General features: G+C 40.6%; 1 protein-coding gene and 1 long non-coding RNA gene across 30 annotated transcripts in view; one reads left to right on the forward strand and one right to left on the reverse strand.

The window, feature by feature from the left end:
• Positions 1-22916, forward strand: part of ank2b (ankyrin 2b, neuronal) — a 281005-nt gene that overhangs the window by 250165 nt on the left and 7924 nt on the right. For 16 of the 29 annotated variants that reach the window (XM_049483036.1, XM_049483035.1, XM_049483037.1 and 13 more), the window contains 6 exons: positions 1881-6839; positions 7560-7637; positions 7769-7900; positions 10516-10662; positions 10858-11044; positions 11134-11209. In XM_049483036.1, the coding sequence (XP_049338993.1) occupies positions 1881-6839; positions 7560-7637; positions 7769-7900; positions 10516-10662; positions 10858-11044; positions 11134-11209 (5579 nt within the window). The remainder of the gene's footprint in view (positions 1-1880; positions 6840-7559; positions 7638-7768; positions 7901-10515; positions 10663-10857; positions 11045-11133; positions 11210-22916) is intronic. The other 13 variants (XM_049483051.1, XM_049483052.1, XM_022678196.2 and 10 more) reach the window with 9 other exon arrangements.
• LOC125804001 (uncharacterized) lies at positions 13528-14517 on the reverse strand. The gene is made up of 3 exons (XR_007440517.1): positions 14430-14517; positions 13800-13868; positions 13528-13607 (listed from the first exon to the last, which is right to left on the reverse strand). It is a non-coding gene; the product is annotated as an uncharacterized LOC125804001 (long non-coding RNA).

Consider the following 22916-nt stretch of genomic DNA (forward strand, 5'->3'; position numbering starts at 1 on the left):
GACATAAGAGCAGAACTTGAAGATAATGCAGAATACCAACAATTTAAAAAGACAGACTTACAAGAAAAAGGTAGTTGCTCTGGTTTAGTCTCATCAGAGTCTACAGTTGAAGCAGATATTCCCACTGGAGTTCCCCAAGATCTATCTAGACGCAGAGAGACACGACCAGAAAGTGGGCATGAGCATAGTGCACTTGATGATAGTTCTGAGAGTCCAAAAAATGAAGGACTGGCTTCACCCTGTGCCAGCGTAGGTGAAGGGGAAGTCCACATAAGCTCAGAAGAAAGTTACAAACATGAAGGCATGGCAGAGAGTCCAGGAACAAAAGCAGTGTGTAAGACTGGTGGAGGAGAACATGCCAAGATGCATAAACCTGTGATTAAAAAACAGGGTTATTCCACCAAATATTGATTTCTGAACTCTTAAAACTTTATGAATATGAACTTGTTTTATTTGCATTATTTGAGGTCTTGAAAGCTCTGCATATTTTTTGATATTTCAGTCATTTCTCATTTTCTGCAAATAAATGCTCTAAATAAATGAACTTTAATTTCGAATTTGGGTAAAATGTTGTCCATAGTTTATAGAATAAAACTACTATGTTCATTTTACTCAAACATATACCTATAAATAGCAAAATCAGATAAACTGATTTAGAAACTGTGGTCTCTTATTAGCACATGCATGCATAACAGAACATAAATACAAAAATAGTTATTACCTATTTAATGTACATGTATTTATGTATGCAAAAAATGCATACATATGAACTGACTAGCAATACCTTGTGATGTAAAACTACAATAAAAAAAAATCACCACACTATGCAGTGTATGAAAGTGTTGTAGTTAAACTTCTAAGTGTCTGGCCTGGAATAAAAACTACTATCTAAATCAATTTAAAACAAATACTTACTTACCTTCCGCCCAAGCCTGCATGTTAACAATGTTCTTAACTTTGCATGGAAATAACTTGGCTTACAGTGTGTGTAATGGTGCGAATGATGGTGTGATGTGTGTGTACCTAAATTGTGATCACCTTTCCTCTTTTCCTCTTTTTTTTTGCTTAACATTTCTTTCTCCATTGTTCATTATGACAGTTTGCACATTTATCACGCCATCCATCACATTTCTGCTTATATCTATGCAGTTAGATTGTTCTATCACATACAGCCTTTTTCACCCTACCAGATATTGTGTTTTTATAATCAGGAAGGAATCATGATTTTTTTTTAAAGACTACCTTGCGTTTTCCACTGACATCAAAATGACATCTCAATTTATCACCATTTGTTTTGTTTTGTTCCTGAAATTCAGGAAGTTCTGGGGTAGTTTTATATCACTGGCTTTCTTTTGGAAACCAAAAAAGTGTTTTTGAAAACATTGTTTTATTTCTCTCCTTCTCTCTTTCTCATTTCCTTTTCTGTAGACATGAGTTTTACATCTTGAGCAATATTGAGCAGTACTGTCTGTCTGTGTTGCTCCTCCACAGTATGTGAACCTGTGTTTGTTTTTATTTTATTTTATTTTTTAAATACAATTCTTCAATTAAATTTGTCATTCCAGCTTGATTCTTACTTTTTTGTCTCACATGTGTGAATGTGCTGTTGTACAGACTGTGGATAAGCAAGTTATTTCCTGCTTGTTTCCCTAGAATATGTAAGGTTTGGTTAGTGTTTGCTTTGCAGTTGTTGTTTCATCATTCCTGTAGGTCCATAGTCCATCCTCCTGTATTTCGACTTCATCCTCCCCTCAGTAAATCCTATGCTGATCCTTGAAAAATTGTGCTGTTCCTATCCTGATGTCATTTTCAACTCTCTGTTCCCTTTAATTTAAATTTTGGTTAATTTGCTCCTTAAATGTCCCGTTTCAAAATGGAAGATGGCGAAGATACTGAAACTTCTACAGAGACGTCCGTCTTGAAAATGCACTTGATTCGAGAGTCGCCCGCCCTTGCAAGCCCTGATTTACTATCTGAAGTATCAGAGATGAAACAGGATCTGATCAAAATGAGTGCCATACTGACTACTGATCCTTCAGAGAAGCCAGGCCCTATGCAAAGGGGAGATCTAGGAAAAGGGGTGGAGGAGGTGTCAGGGGAGCCTTTTGAAATAATGGAAAAGGTCAAAGAAGATTTGGAGAAAGTTAGTGAAATTCTAAGGAGTGGAACATATGAGGATGAAGAAAAAACAGAATGTCGTCGATATAGAAAAGATGAGGAGTGGGTTCTTCTCTCAGACTGTGAAATTGAAGAGGCCAAAATGATGGCAGCTTTTGAGACCCAAGAACCCCTCCTTAAGGATATTCGTGGCAGCAGAGGGGGGCAGAGACAAAAAGGAGTCAAAAGAGATTCTAAAGAATACCTTCTGGATGTTCCTGTGACTTCTGGAGCTGCATCACAAGAGACTGTGGTGCAGGAAAAGTTTACTGAAGTTGTTTTGCGCCGAGGAGGTAAAAAGATTGTACCGACTGTGCTCAAAGATACTAAAACACATGTAACAGAAGTGAAAAAGCCTGTTAGAAGAAAAGGACCCCAGGGACACACTGATGAATCCCACATACCCCGCTCAAAAGCAGGCTCTGTCACTGAGAACAAAGGAAAGCCCCAAGGTGATGATGCTCTCCTAAGTGCCCCTTCAAACCAAAAGAAATCACCAGTCTCACCAGTTGTTGAGGAAACACCAATCGGTTCAATTAAAGACAAGGTTAAGGCTCTTCAAAAGAAGGTGGAGGAGGAACAAAAAGGCAGAAAGCAGACTGGCAGCAAACCCTCTGTTGGATCTTCAGAAAAAAAGCAGTCACCTGTCAAAACCTCAGGCCCCAAAAAATCACAAGCTCCACCAAAATCACCCAAAACTGAGACAGAGAAACTAGAAGACACTATGTCAGTGAGAGAACTCATGAGAGCTTTTCAGACAGGACAAGATCCTTCAAAGAGAAAATCTGGACTCTTTGAACACAAAGTAGCTTCTGGAGCAAAACAAACAAAAATAGGTCAAACAAAAGAAACTCTGCCCACACAGTCCCTGTCAAAAACACCATCACTTGGACAAGAAATGTCACTTGATGCTCTGGAACCACCGAAAGAAAAAGAACTTCTGATTAGCCCGGAGATAAGACATTCCAAAGACTTTAGTGCAGACATAAGAGCAGAACTTGAAGATAATGCAGAATACCAACAATTTAAAAAGACAGACTTACAAGAAAAAGGTAGTTGCTCTGGTTTAGTCTCATCAGAGTCTACAGTTGAAGCAGATATTCCCACTGGAGTTCCCCAAGATCTATCTAGACGCAGAGAGACACGACCAGAAAGTGGGCATGAGCATAGTGCACTTGATGATAGTTCTGAGAGTCCAAAAAATGAAGGACTGGCTTCACCCTGTGCCAGCGTAGGTGAAGGGGAAGTCCACATAAGCTCAGAAGAAAGTTACAAACATGAAGGCATGGCAGAGAGTCCAGGAACAAGTCCTGAAAGTCTCTCATCACCCAAGCGGCCAGGTCAATCTCTGCTTGGAAAGGTGACAAAAGTAGGAACGGTTTCTGCCAAGAACAAGAAAAGCCAAGAGTCTGCTTCCCTTAGTGCAGATACTGCTGATGAGCAGGCATCTACAGCAACCCTTCGGCGATCATCTGTGAAAAAAGCAGTTGAAGATCCCACAAAAAGTGAGTGTGTGAGTGCACCTCGGGGAAAATCTGTTAAATTTGGTGATGAAAAATCCCCTGTTGATAAGGACATTCCTGTATCATCATCCAAGCCCCCTAAATCTCGGAAATTAACCAAAAGGGGTTCAGAAACAATAGACAGTTTTTTAAGTGATGAAGAATCCACTGATGTCCAGCCAGCATCAGTCTCTGCTGACTCTGTAGCCTCAAGGGCAAAGACACAGGGTCATAGTGGTTTAGTGCTGCATCTTAGACACCAAGATTCAGACACCATTAGTCCAGTAGCTGATGACTCTTTAACCATTAGCCACAAGGACTCTTTAGAAGGTAGTCCCCTTATGGAAGACAACTCCTCCCATAAATCCCCAGACTCAATTGAGCCTAGTCCAACTAAGGAATCCCCCTGCTGTGACTCTCTAGAAAGCAGCCCTGTAGAGCAGAAATCCACCTTGGCCTTTCCTCCTACTGTAGAGCAACCCAGTGTGACTGCAGGGCACCTGACATCCTCCAAAGCTCCCGAGTTTCCCCCAGACAATTTGCGTAGTAGGCTTCTCAGAGACCAGGAGGGTAGTGCCGACGATGACAGTTGTGAGCAGACGTCTCAGCTGACAAGTTCGGGTAAGAGTCCCCTTTCCCCTGACACCCCAAGTTCTGAAGAGGTAAGTTATGAAGTCAATCCTAAAACCCCTGACCTTGTGGTCATGTCAGTATCCCTAAAGCCACCAGTCATACCTGAGGATGCAGAGGAAGATGATGAGTTGGAGTGTGGCATGACTCAAAGGAAATTCACCCCAGAGGAAGAGATGTTTAAAATGGCTGCCAAAATAAAAACATTTGATGAAATGGAACAAGATGCAAAAGGCAAAAAGGACAATAAAAAAGATATGTCGTCCTCTCAGACCACGATTGGGTCTGAAGAAGGACTTGAAAGCATCAAACTGATTGGGCTTGCATCCAAAGATGAAAAATCCTCAGTGGATGGCCTTGTGCCAGCTGAGTCCAAACAAGGGTCAGAGGTAGCACAATATGTAGAAACTACTATTAAAGTACAACCTCCCTCTCCTTTTCCAGCAGGTATGCATGAGAGCCCTCAAAGAGCTGAGGACAGTCATCAAACCATGGCCCACACTGCAGCGTCAACAGACGAATCAGCAAAGGAGGGACCTCAGTCTGTCTCAGAAAAGCATGTCACAAAAGCTAATCAGCCTCCTCAAGAGCAAAAAGGAAAGGGATCTGTTAGTGCTAGAGAGTTAGAACAGACCACCAAAACATCGTCTAGCAGTGAAGGGGTAGAAAATATAACTGATGAACAAAAAGAAGAAAGTTTAAGAAAGTTAAGGGGAAGCACAGATGATGACAGTAGCGAAAAGAGGAAAGATGGTAGCAAATCTCATAGTGTGCCAGAACATAATATAACAGATGAGGTTAAAGGAGATCACATGAAGCATACAGGGGCTTCTGTTATAGATTTAGCCAGGGACAACTTAAGGGCTGAAGCTGATTCTGTGCCCATTGTTATTGGCCAATCAAGGGAAACGTTTAAACCAGAAATATGTATTTATGATGACACTGAAGAAGATGAGGAAGAAGTTGAACCTCCTAAAACAAAGTCTAGAGGAGTAACTGCAAAAACAGAGGCAGACGCATGGAGTGCTATGCGAGAAGACGATGATGCCTTTGCTGCACGAGTCAGAGAAGAGGAGCAAAAGATTTTAGGTCTAATGGTAGATAACCATCAGTCCCAAGGAGCAACTCCAGACACCACACCTGGAAGGACACCCACTGAGGATGGCACACCAACAAGCGAACAAAACCCTTTCCTTTTTCAAGAGGGTAAACTATTTGAAATGACAAGAAGTGGTGCGATAGACATGACCAAAAGAGGCTACGAAGAGGAGGGGTTTGCTTTCTTTCAGATAGGAGAGCAACCAATTGAAGAGGCACTTGCAGAGGATGGAAGAGAAGAGAGTGGTGATGTACCTGGTGCAGTGAAAGAGGTTGGCCTTAACTTAACATTGCAGATTAAATCAGAATCAGCTGCAACAGTAGAACTGTCTTCCAAAGAGGCAGCAGACACATCAGTCCTCTCTCCACCTGAGGATGATCAGTTGAGCTCAGCAGCCAAATCAGATGCCTCAAAGTCTAGAATCCCTATCAAAATGGGTGTTTCTGCTTCATCCAAAACCACAAAGAAAAGTCCAGTGGCAACATCAGAAACTGAAGAAATTAAATCAGACAGATTATTAGAGGATAGTAGTAGCCCATCAGGGAATGATCTTGGTTCTCCAGACACAGTCATAACTGATGTCCAGACAGCAGTTTCAACAGTTACTAGATCAGTTTATTCCCAACAGGACCAAGAGTCCTCAGATTCTTCACCAGAGGATCAGCAGTCAGTAAAAGAGCTACCCAAAGCCCCTGAAAAGAAGACATCCCCAACTTCTGAAGGGATGTCAAAAACAAAAAGCAAGTCCGTCTCTAAAAGTAGCGCTACAACTCATAAAAAGTCCACTTCCACTTCTAAGGAAGAGGAAAAGCCAAAATCAAGAATACCTGTAAAAGCCCAAAAATCTGAAACAGGACAAGACGCATCTATGAAACGCGCTGAATCTCTGAAGGACAAAAAAAACAAGTTACCTGTAAAACCCGAAACAAGAAGGAAATCTGAGACAGACACGGGTCCCTCTGTAAGCTCCAAAGCAACACGGTCTAGCAAAACCAAGAGCTTCTGTGAAAGTGAATCTACCAAGAAACCAGCTAAAAAGGACCAAGGTCATCCGCCAAGTACTGAGAGTTCCAGCAAATCTAAGACCGTACCATCGAAGCTACCAGTGAGGGGGAAGCCTGGCCAACCACTCCACACCTCTACTCCTGTGAAGAAAGATCAGCCTGCCGAGAAACACAAGCAGACTATTGATTTTTCTGAAGAGATTAGTGATGAGGCAGCTAAGCTAGTGGAGAGATTGGCTCAAGCAGAGAAAGAAAATGAGGAGGCAGCTGCCATGTCGGATGACGAAAGCAGCACCGTAGATGTCTCAGTAATAGAGAGCGAGCCTTTCCCTGACATGCAGATGCCTCTTCCTGAGGACCCATTGGTCATTAGGCCTCGGTGGGACGACCCTGTTGAGACGCAGATGGAAAGAATCCCTGCCGATAAAGGCCAAGTCCAAAGTCAAGGTATCCCCCGTCACAAGGGGCCATTCTCTCTCTCTCATCTGCCTCAGCACATTAGCGATGAAGGTGCTGCCTCTCTGTCTTGTAGCTAAAGTTTCAACTCTTTGTGGTGCTTCTGTGATGTTTGAACTGTGTTTGTGCCTGTCTCATTTCCTTCTATGTGTTGTAGTACTGTCTAAAAGAATGATTTAAAGTCTGTTAGGGAGTTAACGAAGCTGCAGAGCATGCTGTGAACACTGCTGAAATATTTGTGTAGCTATTACAATGTATGCTTTCTCACTATTGCATAAGTGTACAAGTGAGATGCAAATTGTATATTCTTGACCTGTATTGCCATGTTGCATTATTTTTCACAATTTACTAAAGAAAAGATTAGAGATTGATATTCATTTGATAAAGGAGATCCCTGACAGCATGATTCTATTGTATGAGAGACAACAACTAATGCAGATTGTTATGAAGTAGAGTTATATCAATGTTGTACAAATCTGTTGAGATTTAATCCTTATACCAAAGTGCTGAAAGGAAGTTTCAAATCAAGAGAAAGCCAGTGATTATGAATGTATATTTTTATGTCAAATATCAATGGATATGATCTCTTCCCTGTAGTGAATTAGTGAATGCTTCTGCACAAAATCATATGAGCTTCTTTCATGTGCATTTCATAATATTGCATTTTGGTGGTGTTATCTTTCTCATTACTTTTGATTGTGGCGTTTGCAGTGGACCCACAGGAGGAAGCAGACAGGAAGGAGGGACTATTAGCTGTTATGGCTGACCACCTGGGATTTAGCTGGACAGGTAAAAACCATATTAGTTAGGAGTTAAACCTATCAGTTCTTTATTGTATGAATTTCTTGATTGTATCATTACTCTGTAGGTTTTATATGATTTTTTTTCAGCACAAATGTTTTGTGTCATTGTTCTTTCAGAATTAGCTCGTGAACTTGAAATTGGTGAAGAACAGATCAATCAGATTAGAGCTGAAAATCCAAACTCACTTCAGGATCAGAGTCATGCCCTTATAAGGCTATGGACAGAAAGAGAAGGAGCGACTGCTACAGGTAGGACTGTTATCCAGTACTTTTGGTGAGAATAGTTCTGTTGACTGAATAATTAAATGATTAATCACACTTTTTTGGAAAACTGAGTTTAATTTCACTACTAACCACAACAAGGCCTTATTACTGATAGATTTGTAAATTCAAGTAATTACTTAAATAGAACCTGCTTGGGCAAAGACAAAAAATGAAAATGAAAAGGAATATTTTAAAGCTCAATTATAACAATATTTTTTGCTTAGAGCACCCAAATGGCTAGCCTATCTGTACTCTGTGTTCTTTTCGTGATTTTATATAAATTCTCTGAAACCTTAAGAAAATATATGTAGTAAATCTATGCCACTGAGAGCGGAGGGTCAATGTTCTGGTGACTATTTTTTTTTCAGGCAGGCACAGTCAAGCATGGAACACTTCTAAAACAAGTTAAGCATGTTTGGATACAAATCTGTTAAAAAAAGATTCAGAGCTTTCAGACCTCAAATAATGCAAAGAAAAAAGTTTTAATACATCTTGGCATGTTCTCCTCCACCAGTCTTACACAATGCTTTTGGATAACTTTATGCCACTATTGGTGCAAACATTCAAGCAGTTCAGCTTGGTTTGATAACTTGTGATCATCCATCTTCTTCTTAATTATATGTGTCCTTCTCAAAGAATTAGCATATTGTGATGAAGTTCATTATTTTCTGTAATGTAATGATAAACATTAGACTTTCATATATTTTAGATTCATTACACACAACTGAAGTAGTTCAATCCTTTTATTGTTTTAATATTGATGATTTTGGCAAAAAAGTAAAGAAAAAAACAAAATCCCAAAATCCCATAATCTCAAAAAATTAGCATATTTCATCCGACCAATAAAAGAAAAAGTGTTTTTAATACAAAAAAGGTCAACCTTCAAACAATTATGTTCAGTTATGCACTCAATACTTGGTCGGGAATCCTTTTGCAGAAATGACTGCTTTAATGCGTCGTGGCATGGAGGCAATCAGCCTGTGACACTGTTGAGGTGTTATGGAGGCCCAGGATGCTTCCATAGCGGCCTTAAGCTCATCCAGAGTGTTGGGTCTTGCGTCTCTTAACTTTCTCTTCACAATATCCCACAGATTCTCTATGGGGTTCAGGTCAGGAGAGTTGGCAGGCCAATTGAGCACAGTAATACCATGGTCAGTAATCCATTTACCAGTGGTTTTGGCACTTTGAGCAGGTGCCAGGTCCTGCTGAAAAATGAAATCTTCATCTCCATAAAGCTTTATAGCAGATGGAAGCATGAAGTGCTCCAAAATCTCCTGATAGCTAGCTGCATTGACCCTGCCCTTGATAAAACACAGTGGACCAACACCAGCAGGTGACATGGCACCCCAGACCATCACTGACTGTGGGTACTTGACACTGGACTTCAGGCATTTTGGCATTTCCTTCTCCCCAGTCTTCCTCCAGACTCTGGCACCTTGATTTCCGTATGACATGCAAAATTTGCTTTCATCCAAAAAAAGTACTTTGGACCACTGAGCATCAGTCCAGTGTTGCTTCTCTGTAGCCCAGGTCAGGAGCTTCTGCCGCTGTTTCTGGTTCAAAAGTGGCTTGACCTGGGGAATGCGGCACCTGTAGCCCATTTCCTGCACACGCCTGTGCACGGTGGCTCTGGATGTTTCTACTCCAGACTCCAGAGTCCACTGCTTCTGCAGGTCCCCCAAGGTCTGGAATCGGCCCTTCTCCACAATCTTCCTCAGGGTCCGGTCACCTCTTCTCGTTGTGCAGCGTTTTCTGCCACACTTTTCCTTCCCACAGTATTCCCACTGAGGTGCCTTGATACAGCACTCTGGGAACAGCCTATTCTTTCAGAAATTTCTTTCTGTGTCTTACCCTCTTGCCTGAGGGTGTCAGTGATGGCCTTCTGGACCGCAGTCAGGTCAGCAGTCTTACCCATGATTGTGGTTTTGAGTAATGAACCAGGCTGGGAGTTTTTAAAAGCCTCAGGAATCTTTTGCAGGTGTTTAGAGTAAATTAGTTGATTCAGATGATTAGGTTAATAGCTCTTTTAAAGAACCTTTTCATGATATGCTATTTTAGTGAGAGAGGAATTTTGGGTTTTCATGAGCCGTATGCCAAAATCATCAGTATTAAAACAATAAAAGACCTGAAATATTTTAGTTGGTGTGCAATGAATCTAAAATATATGAAAATTTATTTTTTATCATTTCATTATGAAAAAGAATAACCGTAATCACAATATGCAATTTTTTTTTAGAAGGACCTGTATTCCAGAGGCTTTCAATTTGGTAAAATCAAAGAAACTCATACTTTTTAAGTGGTCTTTTATGTTTTTCCAGAGCTGTAAATGTTCTACTTCATCTACATTGTAAATGCTAAATGCAAAAGCTATTGTTATTTGATGTGATTTGAAAGAAAATGTATCTAATTAATGAACTTTTTTTTCTCACAAACATTTTCCATAACAACAGAGACAACGATTCGGGAAGTCACTATGTTACATTAAATGTAAAAAATGGTTTAGTTGTAGATGTTGTTTATTGTTTAAGACAATACTGATAAAGCATAATTGAGTGAATTAATGAATTGAAATTTGTTTGAATTGTTAAATGTCTCCACAGAGAGCACTTTGATCACGATGCTCACAAAGATTAATCGTATGGACATCGTACATCTCATCGAGACCAAGATCATCCAGTCCACTCAGGATCAGTCGTCACATACCTATGCAGAAATTGAGCAGACCATATCACTGGATCCCAGTGAAGGTAATAATATTGAACACACAAACATTCAGAAAAACATACTTATAAAACAAAAGATTAACATTGACAAGTCTATTTTTCACTGAATTTTAACAAATACTCAAATAAAAGACTTAATAAAGACTTGTAGACAGTTGTAGGCATGCCTTGCTTTTAAAGCTTTTAAAGTAACTAGAATTACCAGAGCATTTTCTGCAGGTTTCTCAGCTCTTCACGAGGACATAGACAGCCCTAGGTCAGGCAGGCGCACAGAGTTCACTCCAGGACGGCCAGGATCCGGGCAAGAACCTCCAATAGTGTCTGTAGAAGATCTCTCTTCCAGTATATCTTCCCTCCATGATACACAGAAAGAGAAGTTACTGACAGATAAAGATAAAGGACAAGAGTAAGTTCCAGAGATGCACCAATATTATTACTCTTTTATTTTCACAATTTTGAAACTGCTTCATGTTTAACTCTGTATTCGTTTTCCAGGGTTTTTGGAGGCTCAACACAGTCTCATTTTGAGATGATCGGCCTGAAGCAAACGTTCCCAGGCACTATTAAACAAGTAAGTCCCTTCTTTACCCTGTACAAAACTGTGCCTTGGAGGCTCCAGTCCCAGGTGTGTGGTCCAGATTTCAAAGAGAGAGATGTTCCTAAAATGCCACCAGATGAACCTCTACAGCAGTTAAATCCCACTGATGATGATCATCTCCAAGAATTAGGAGCAGTCGGGGGTCAGCCTGTCCAAATCCCAATTAAAGTAGATATAGAAGATCAACCAAGCAGGGGACGTAGACAGTGCGAGCAAATTACCATGACTGATTTCGGAGACACATTGCTTGAATTTGAGCAAACTGAGCGAGATTTTGGTGAACTGTCTGTGGAGCTCCTACAAACACCCAAGGATTATGCTTCCAGTTCTGTTTCTCCAGCCTCAGATACCTTCTATGAAGCATCAAATGAAAGTAATGTACCAACCCAAACACCTGAGGCGAAAGCTGATCCTGAAAGTCCAATAAAGCCAAGCTTCAGCGAGGAGTACATAAAGCGCCATGTTGATGAGATTTCTGATAAATTCTACAGAACCTTGTTTAGTGAAACATATGTTTCTTCCACTACTACCAACGTAGTAACAAAGACATTTGCGTCATCTAGTAAGAGCATTGCAGATGGTTCAATTCATGCTAAACCTGTTCATGAATCAGATCTCTCAGTTTCGTCCGAAGACACCGATGTTAAAGGAGTTACTCTTAAGTTACCTAGGCCAATTTGTACTCCACCACCAAAAGAACTGTCTAGACATGAGGCTGATGTTGCGGAAAACATTGTCCTTTCTCAATGTGTTCAGATGTTACCTGACTCAGAAACTGGACATATACGTTCATTATCACATTCTGTTGTGAGTGAGACCTCAAATCTGGGTTCTAGTCAAGACCAGTTCAAAATAACATCAGATCAGTTCACAACACCAATCCAGTGCTCCCAAACCATACCTAGTAGTTCTGTATCTGCACCACCTATTGACTTCACACCTCCTACTGCAGTATATTTGTCACAAACAGAATGTAGATCTTCACCAATTTCAGAATGTGAATATGTAACTGGCCTGGAAATGTCTTTACATGAATATCGAACCTCATCACCGGAATCTGTAACCTCGCTGCCTCTAGATTCACCAGTTCCGTTTGAATTCTATCACAGATCAGACTCAATTGACTCGTCTATATTAATGGCTGAAATCCGAGCATGTTCACCTGATTCAGTAGCATCAGGAACTGATCGGACACTACTGTCTCCTGACTCTCCTTTACCTGATTTTAGACCGCCTTCTCCTGTGCCACCAGTTTGTGAATTTGAAACGCCAGAATTTACAGTCTTTGTTGAAGAATGTCAACGTTCCTTTTATCCTCAGGATACACTGGACTCATCTGTGCATATGATGTCAGATCATCTTTTGACAGTTACCGATGAAATAGATAGACCGATTTCACCAGGATCGTGGAGTTACTGTAGATCAGTCACCCCTGAATTAGATGAATCTTCAACTTTTGAGCTCTTTACTTACGAAACCTTAGATAGAGAAACGTCCCCCGAGGATGTCTCTGAGTGCAGTAGTTGGAGTGCAGATGACATCTTGAATAATAGACCATGCTCTCCTGAATCAGTGGCATCTTTAAATGAGTATACGCCACTTTCTCTGGATTCACCGGTTCCTAGTTTTACACCAGAAGTATGTGAATTTCTAGCGCAGCAAAGAAAAGAATATTCTTCATCAGCTGCATCATCTCGCTCTGACATTTCAGATGTAGGCAGTGAGCTGTCATTAGATTGGCTGTTTGAAGATCGACCGTCTTCACCTGAATCAATTGTATCAGAATGGAGGTGCCTTTTACCTGATTCTCCGTTACCAGACTTCACTTCTACAGTATGTGAAGTGAATATACCTCTGGTGGGATATAGATCTGATTCATCTGAATTATATCTTTCAGACAGAGAGTACAGTCCTGTATCATCAATGGCAGGACAATTAGAGGATCGACCATCTTCACCTGAATCAATTATCTCAGAAGGGAGGTGCCTTTTGTCTGATTTATTTCTGCCCACCATTGCTCAAGACGTTTGTGAATTGGTAATGCCTATAAAGGAATCTAGATCAGTATCACCTGAAGAAGATCTTTCAGACCAAGAATGGGAACTTATATCAACTGAATGTAGATCCTTATCATATGAATCATTATTGTCTATTAATGAACTTCTTTCATCTGATTCTCCATTACCAGACTTTACGCCTACGATATGTCAACTGAATTTGCCTCTAGAAGGATATAGATCTGTATCGCCTGAATCAGATCTTTCAGATAGAGAGTATAGTCCTGTATCACCCTATTTTGAAGAATTTGAAGCTCGACAATCTTCACCTGAATCAGTTGAATCAGAAAGGAAGTGCCTTTCTCCTGATTCACCTCTACCTAGCTTTACTCAAAACATAGCTGAATTTGTCATGCCTATAAAAGACTGTAGATCAATTTCACCTGAAGAAGATCTTTCAGACAGAGAGTACAGTCCTATATCGCCCTGTCTTGGAGAATTTGAAGCTCGAGCATCTAGACCTGAATCAGTTGAATCAGATAGGAAGTGCCTTTCTCCTGATTCACCTCTACTTAGCTTTGCTCAAAATGTATGTGAATTGGTCATGCCTATAACAGACTGTAGATCAGTGTCACCTGAAGAAGATCTTTCAGATCAAGAATGTGATCTTATATCAGTTGAATGTAGATCTTTGTCACTTGAATCTTTATCATCTCTAAATGAATTTCTTTCGTCTGATTCTCCCATACCAGACTTCACGTCTACAATATGTCAACTGAATTTGCCTCTAGAAGGATATAGATCTGAATCACCTGAATCAGATCTTTCAGATAGAGAGTATAGTCCTGTATCACTCATGGAAGTACAGTTTGAGGATCGACCATCTTCACCTGAATCAGTTGAATCAGAAAGGAAGTGCCTTTCTCCTGATTCACCTCTACCTAGCTTTAATCAAAACATAGCTGAATTGGTCATGCCTATAAAGGAATGTAGATCAGCATCACCCAAAGAAGATCTTTCAGACAGAGAGTACAGTCCTATATCCCCTTATCTTGGAGAATTTGAAGCTCGAGCATCTTCACCTGAATCAGTTGAATCAGATAGGAAGTGCCTTTCTCCTGATTCACCTCTACCTAGCTTTGCTCAAAACGTATGTGAATTGGTAATGCCTATAACAGACTGTAGATCAGTATCACCTGAAGAAGATTTTTCAGATCAAGATTGTGATCTTATATCAGTTGAATGTAGATCTTTGTCACTTGAATCTTTATCATCTCTAAATGAACTTCTTTCATCTGATTCTCCCATACGAGACTTCACGTCTACAATATGTCAATTGAATTTGCCTCTAGAAGGATATAGATCTGAATCGCCTGAATTAGATCTTTCAGATAGAGAGTATAGTCCTGTATCATCCTATTTTGAAGAATTCGAAGCTCGACCATCTTCACCTGAATCAGTTGAATCAGAAAGGAAGTGCCTTTCTCCCGATTCACCTCTACCTAGCTTTACTCAAAACGTATGTGAATTGGTCATGCCTATAAAGGAATGTAGATCAGTATCACCCGAAGATCTTTCAGACCAAGAAGGTGATCTTATTTCAGTTGAATGTAGATCTTTGTCAATGGAATCATTATCGTCTGTAAATGAACTTCTTTTATCTGATTCTCCATTACCAGACTTCACGTCTACAATTTGTCAACTGAATTTGCCTCTAGAAGGATATAGATCTGAATCACCTGAATTAGATCTTTCAGATAGAGAGTATAGTCCTGTATCACTCATGGAAGAACAGTTTAATGATCGACCATCATCACCTGAATCAGTATCATCTACATGTGTCCTCAGAACATTTTTATCTGAGTCATCAGTACCTGAGAATAGCATGGCAACACCTGACACTTCATTAGATGTAGATAATAGAGAATCAGTCAAAATGGAATTATCAGATGTTTCCAGCTTTGATCCCAAGATTCTGCAAAGTACACTACAGCCAAAGCCTTGTCAGCCAAACTTTTTAGAAATTGAAGATTCAGTTAAATCAAAAGCACCAGAACAAACAACTGAAAAGTTCCTGGAAACCCTCACAAAACCACAAAGCTCAGATCTGGAAACATCTGCTAAAAATCGGCCAAAACGTAAAAAGTTATCAAAAAGTAAGTCAGACACACAGAAGCCAAATGTAGGTTGTACTGATAAGCCTTCCTTTTTTAAATCAGCAAGTGAAACTACATTGAGTCAAGATTCATCATATGTAAAGTTGGCATCAGGGGAGAAAAATGTCAATTTGCCATCCGATTCAGTTGTACAGGAAAATCAGGCTGGATTTGCACCCCTTATGACATCTACATTTGCAAAGCAACCGTTAGATCCTTTAGCCATAGGTGAGTACACACTTGTTTTTAAAGCTGTTCTTAATAAACTCATGAGCAAAGTATATGACCCCCAGTATAAAGGTGAAACACTCTGTCCAAAACCAGGTGTTTTTGAGTACAAAGCAAAAATGACACCAGCCTCTGCAGTTGAACATGATTCCTTGCCTTGTCCAGACAATTTAGAAACAACCCTCATAGAATTGGATTTTTCTACTAGCAAATTGTTGGAGACTGAGGATAGACCCCTTTCCCCAGACTCTATACCTGAATACAGGCCTATGTCACCTGAGTTTTTGAATTTATTATCAGACATTAGAGGGTGTTCACCAGATTCTGCTATCAGTGATAGATCTTTGTCCCCAGATTCACCAGTACCACCGTTCTCAGCTTTGCTGTTTGATGTAGTGTCAGCAATAGGGCACAGATCTTCTTCGATTGAGTCCCTGGCATCAGATACCGATTATGAATTAAATGTTCTTACAGGTACAGCTTCTGATCATAGACCATCGTCACCAGATTCAGTGGCATCAGTAGACAAAAAAAGACCATTACCACCTGATTCACCAGTTCCAGAATTCAGATTGTTATTACCTGAGAATGTACTTCCACTGGTATCAGGATTTAGATCATGTTCCCCTGAATCAGTTTATTCAGAATCTGAAGAATATGAATCTTTTATTGGAGACTTGTTTATTGTTGAGCAGAGGCCAGAGTCACCAGATTCTGCTAGCAGTGGTAGACCTTTGTCTCCAGACTCACCAATACCACAGTTCTCAGCTTTGCTGTTTGACATAGTGCCAGTGATAGGCCATAGATCATCTTCTGTAGAGTCGCTGATATCAGATACAGATTATGAGTTAAATATTCTCACTGATGCCATGTCTTATCAAAGACCGTCATCACCAGATTCAGTGGCATCAGTAGACAAGAAAAGACCATTATCACCTGACTCGCCAGTTCCAGAATTCATATTTTCCTTGCCTGAGACTGCACTTCCACCAATTTGTGGATATAGATCATGCTCTCCTGAATCAGTTTATTCAGAATCTGAAGAATATGAATGTTTTCTTACAGATTTATTTACAGATGAGCAGAGGCCAGAGTCACCTGATTCAGTGGCTTCAATAGATGAAGGAAGACCATTATCACCTGACTCGCCAGTTCCAGAATTTAGATTATCAATGGCCGAGAATACACTTCCAGCCCTAGGATATAGATCATGTTCCCCTGAATCAGTGTGTTCAGAATATGAAGAATATGAATGTTTTCTTGAAGATTTATTCACAGATGAGCAAAGACCAGAGTCACCAGATTCTGCTAGCAGTGGTAGACCTTTGCCTCCAGATTCACCAATACCACAGTTCTCAGCTTTGCTGTTTGATGTCGTACCAGCAATAGGCCACAGATCATCTTCTCTAGAGTCTTTGGCATCAGATACAGATTATGAGTTAAATGTTTTCACAGATGTCGTGTCTTATCATAGATCACCATCAGCTGATTCAGTGGTATCAATCGATGAGGGAAGACCATTATCACCTGACTCACCAATTCCAGAATTCAGATTACCAATGGCAGAGAATACACTTTCAGCCTTAGGATATAGATCCTGTTCCCCTGAATCAGCTTGTTCAGAATCTGAAGAATATGAATATTGTCTTGGAGATTTATTCACAGTTGAGCAAAGACCTGAGTCACCAGATTCATTTGTATCAGAAGTTGAGGACAGACCCCTTTCCCCAGATTCTATCCCTGAATACAGGCCTATGTCACCTGAGTATGTGGCCTTATTGTCAGATATTAGAGGGTATTCACCAGATTCTGCTAGCAGTGGTAGACCTTTGTCTCCAGATTCACCAGTACCACAGTTCTCAGCTTTGCTGTTTGACATTGTGCCAGCAGTAGGCCACAGATCATCTTCTGTAGAGTCTCTGGCATCAGATACAGATTACGAGTTGGGAGTTCTCGCAGGTACAGCTTCTTATGATAGATCATCATCACTTGATTCGGTGGCATCAATAGATGAGGGAAGACCATTATCACCTGATTCGCCTGTTCCAGAATTCAGATTATCTTTGCCTGGGAATGTACTTTCACTGTTATCAGGGTATAGATCATGTTCTCCTGAATCAGTTTGTTCAGAATCTGCAGAATATGAATGTTTTCTTGAAGATATATTCACAGATGAGCAGAGGCCAGAGTCACCAGATTCTGCTAGCAGTAGTAGACCTTTGTCTATAGACTCACCAATACCACAGTTCTCAGCTTTGCTTTTTGATGTCGTACCAGCAATAGGCCACAGATCATCTTCTCTAGAGTCTCTGGTATCAGATACAGATTATGAGTTAAATGTTTTCCCAGATGCAGTGTCTTGTAATAGACCGTCATCACCTGATTCAGTGGCATCAGTAGATGAGAAAAGACCATTATCACCTGACTCACCAGTTCCAGAATTCATATTTTCCTTGCCTGAGACTGCACTTCCACCAATTTCTGGATATAGATCATGCTCTCCTGAATCAGTTTATTCAGAATCTGAAGAATATGAATGTTTTCTTGCAGATTTATTTACAGATGAGCAGAGGCCAGAGTCACCAGATTCTGCTAGCAGTGGTAGACCCTTGTCTCCAGACTCACCAATACCACAGTTCTCAGCTTTTCTGTTTGACGTAGTGCCAGTGATAGTCCACAGATCATCATCTCTAGAGTCTCTGGCATCAGATACAGATTATGAGTTAAATGTTCTCACGGATGCCATGTCTTTTCAAAGACCATCATCACCTGATTCAGTGGCTTCAATAGATGAAGGAAGACCATTATCACCTGACTCGCCAGTTCCAGAATTTAGATTATCAATGGCCGAGAATACACTTCCAGCCCTAGGATATAGATCATGTTCCCCTGAATCAGTGTGTTCAGAATATGAAGAATATGAATGTTTTCTTGAAGATTTATTCACAGATGAGCAAAGACCAGAGTCACCAGATTCTGCTAGCAGTGGTAGACCTTTGCCTCCAGATTCACCAATACCACAGTTCTCAGCTTTGCTGTTTGATGTCGTACCAGCAATAGGCCACAGATCATCTTCTCTAGAGTCTTTGGCATCAGATACAGATTATGAGTTAAATGTTCTCACAGATGTCGTGTCTTATCATAGATCACCATCAGCTGATTCAGTGGTATCAATCGATGAGGGAAGACCATTATCACCTGACTCACCAATTCCAGAATTCAGATTACCAATGGCAGAGAATACACTTTCAGCCTTAGGATATAGATCCTGTTCCCCTGAATCAGCTTGTTCAGAATCTGAAGAATATGAATATTGTCTTGGAGATTTATTCACAGTTGAGCAAAGACCTGAGTCACCAGATTCATTTGTATCAGAAGTTGAGGACAGACCCCTTTCCCCAGATTCTATCCCTGAATACAGGCCTATGTCACCTGAGTATGTGGCCTTATTGTCAGATATTAGAGGGTATTCACCAGATTCTGCTAGCAGTGGTAGACCTTTGTCTCCAGATTCACCAGTACCACAGTTCTCAGCTTTGCTGTTTGACATTGTGCCAGCAGTAGGCCACAGATCATCTTCTGTAGAGTCTCTGGCATCAGATACAGATTACGAGTTGGGAGTTCTCGCAGGTACAGCTTCTTATGATAGATCATCATCACTTGATTCGGTGGCATCAATAGATGAGGGAAGACCATTATCACCTGATTCGCCTGTTCCAGAATTCAGATTATCTTTGCCTGGGAATGTACTTTCACTGGTATCAGGGTATAGATCATGTTCTCCTGAATCAGTTTGTTCAGAATCTGCAGAATATGAATGTTTTCTTGAAGATTTATTCACAGATGAGCAGAGGCCAGAGTCACCAGATTCTGCTAGCAGTAGTAGACCTTTGTCTATAGACTCACCAATACCACAGTTCTCAGCTTTGCTTTTTGATGTCGTACCAGCAATAGGCCACAGATCATCTTCTCTAGAGTCTCTGGCATCAGATACAGATTATGAGTTAAATGTTTTCCCAGATGCAGTGTCTTGTAATAGACCGTCATCACCTGATTCAGTGGCATCAGTAGATGAGAAAAGACCATTATCACCTGACTCACCAGTTCCAGAATTCAGATTGTCCTTGCCTGAGAATGTACTTCCACTGGTTTCTAGATATAGGTCATGTTCCCCTGAATCAGTGTGTTCAGAATCTGAAGAATATGAGTGTTTTCTTAGAGATTTGTGCCCAGGTGAGCAAAGACCAGATTCGCCAGATTCATTTGTATCAGAGGTTGAAGATAGATCCCTTTACCCAGACTCTATACCTGAATATAAGCCTATGTCACCAGAGTCCATGACCTTATTATTGGACATGAGAGGATGTTCACCAGATTCTGCTAGCAGTAGCAGACCATTCTCTCCAGATTCACCAGTGCCACAGTTCTTACCATTGTCTTTTGATGTAGTGCCAGCAATAGGGCACAGATCTTCTTCCCTTGAGTCCCTGGCATCAGATACCGATAATGAGTTAAATGTTCTCACAGATACAGCATCTTATCTTAGACCATCATCACCTGATTCAGTGGCATCAGTAGATGAGAGGAGACCATTATCAATTGACTCACCAATCCCAGAGTTTAGTGCTTCTTTGCCTGAAAATATGGTTCCAGTTTCTGGATACAAATCTTGTTCCCCACATACTGCAATGTCAGAGGAAGAATGTGATTTAATCATAGCACTACCATACATTGTTAAAGAGACTGACTTTTCAGAAAGTGAACATCAGCAAGTATCTGAAACTATGCCCAGTCCCTCATTCCAAGAGACTGTAAAAATGGTGCCTGAGTACAGACTTGTGTATAAAGCTGTTCCCTTTTCTTTTAGATCTAACATACATGACCCTCAATACAAGGGTGAAACCTTCGCTCCTAAAACAGGTGTGTTTGAGTATATAGGATGCAGAATGGAAATTGTCAAGGCTTGCAGAACAGACATCCCTGATGGTATAACTGATATAACTGAAGATGATTCTGAAATAGCTCCACCGATTTCTGAAGCTGAGCCTAAGGGTCACCAGACAACATATACATGTACATTGTTACCACAGTCCAAAACATTAGAATCTTTCGAATCCCCTTATGAAAAGTTTGCAGTGTGGCCTGATTCCTTATCTATTGATTCGCATGAATATGTGATGGAAATATCAGAGCAGAGGCTTTCCTCACCAGAGTCTGTTAGATCTGTGAATGTATTCCGACCTCTCACACCAGATTCACCTATACCTGAGAATACACCTGCATTACCTTATATAGAGATGTTTCAGTCTGAAAGCAGACCGACCTCCCCAGAGTCAGTGTCTTCTATAAACGAGTTCAGTAGGCTTTCACCTGATTCTCCAATACCTGTATTCCTAGTTCCATCACCAGTTCCAGAGAAACACGATTTACCAGTATTTCATTTAACTTCATTACAATCAGAATACACCCGCATAGAACATCCAACATCAGACACTGAGCCTGACATTGAGCAAAGACCAGTTTCACCTAGTTCTGATGTATCAATCTGCGATTCTAGATCATTGTCACCCATCTCAGTCTCATTTGAGTCTATACTCAGATGCCCTTCCCCTGAAGCATTCAGGTTAGAAATAGAACCTGTTATGCTTTATACACCTGAGTCTCTGATATTTGAGAGTGATTTCCGCCCAGAATCCCCTGAGTCAGTAACATCTGAAACACTGGAGAGAGATGTAGTTGAAAAAACAACTCAGTCAAGTGAGTTTTCATCAGATAAAAATTTGGATAAAGTTATAAAACAGGACACCACATCTTTTTGCACAAGGGATTCAGTGGCAATACTCCCAACTAAACCATGCAGAGAACAAACTGAGACCATCAATGAATCTGACAATGTAAAGCCACAACCTTCTGCAAGCACTAAAGAAGAGTCCCAGAAGCTTATCTACAAAGACCTAGACAGTGGTGGTACACCCATACCCTCTACCAGTCATGGATGTGTCTCAGAATCAGAGGAAGACAAAGGGAATATTGAAACTCAACAGACACCTCTTTCGGAAAAGATGAACATTAGTAGATCGTCTACGTATAAAACCGGCAGAAGCATCATAAGCATTGAAGACAAAGAACAAAGAAACAGAATCAAGTTGGCTAATCAAGAAATGAAGCTTCAGGATGAACAAGAGCTTGAAGAAGACCTTGAAGACAAATCTCATATTGCTACCACCAAACTGACCTGTCAGCAAACTGAGGCAAGGGTAAGAAGCCTAGCATGTATCGGTACTTCAGTGAGAGTTTGTGCCTCACTGGAAGAATGCTGTGAAATAACGGAAGGATCGTTCTTGTTCTTCTGGGTCCACTAACATACCAATCGTGATTAAAGAGCTCTTGATCAGTGTGGATTTTGGGAATGCCAACTAACAAAAACATATTGCAATAACTTCCAAAAGGGTTTTCAGGTACTCAAACAATGCATGGTGTGCTGTTAAACACCTTTTACTCCATCTTGTTGTCATGATCTGTGATTTGTTCACATTATTATTCACAACAAATAATGCAATTGATCCCACAAACAAAAGCAGTGTGCAATCAAAAATATCAGTGCATGTCGTCTGAAACAAATGGTAAAGTATGGATGTGACTCACACTCAACCTTAATTCCTTTTCAGGCTGTGGAAGACAAAGTTTCAGAGAAGGACACTCATTTAAAAGCACAAAATATAGAAGGGTTAGTGCTCAATGAAGGAGAGTCAAATTCTACCACTTTGCTTAAGGATTCAGCTGTCAGTATGGACAGTTCCGCAACAGTCCAAGATCGTAATAAAGCTGCAATCTTAGAGCACAAGCTGAAATTAGTTGCATCGTCTTTTACCAGCGGATTGTCCTTACAGTCAGGAGCAGGTTTCTCAAGATCTCTACCCAGTATACCTGAGAGAACCACATCTCTTAGTTCTGAAGCATCGTCTGCGTCTGGATCATATCAAGTAGATACCACTCCTTTCCAGTTTTACAAGCAAGACTCTCACAGGACAGTGACTCCTAATTTAAGAAGCACTGTGTCGCCCACTTTGCAGTTTGACTATGCTCCTCCTCAGTACAGAGATGTGGTTTCACGGTCCCCCGGCAGTGAGGTGTCACCCACTGATTTGAGTCCCCTATCACCAGTTTTTAGCGAATCATCTTCTGGCCAAGCCTTATCTACAGATTCAGCAAGTACTGGACAGGAGCCTTCAGGAGCAACTGGGCCTTTCCTAATCTCACCAGGCTTCAAGCATGCTCTTTCTGAATTTGAGAAAACAT

The sequence above is a fragment of the Astyanax mexicanus genome, chromosome 8 (genome assembly GCF_023375975.1).
Source record: "Astyanax mexicanus isolate ESR-SI-001 chromosome 8, AstMex3_surface, whole genome shotgun sequence".
NCBI classification, from domain to species: Eukaryota; Metazoa; Chordata; class Actinopteri; order Characiformes; family Acestrorhamphidae; genus Astyanax; species Astyanax mexicanus.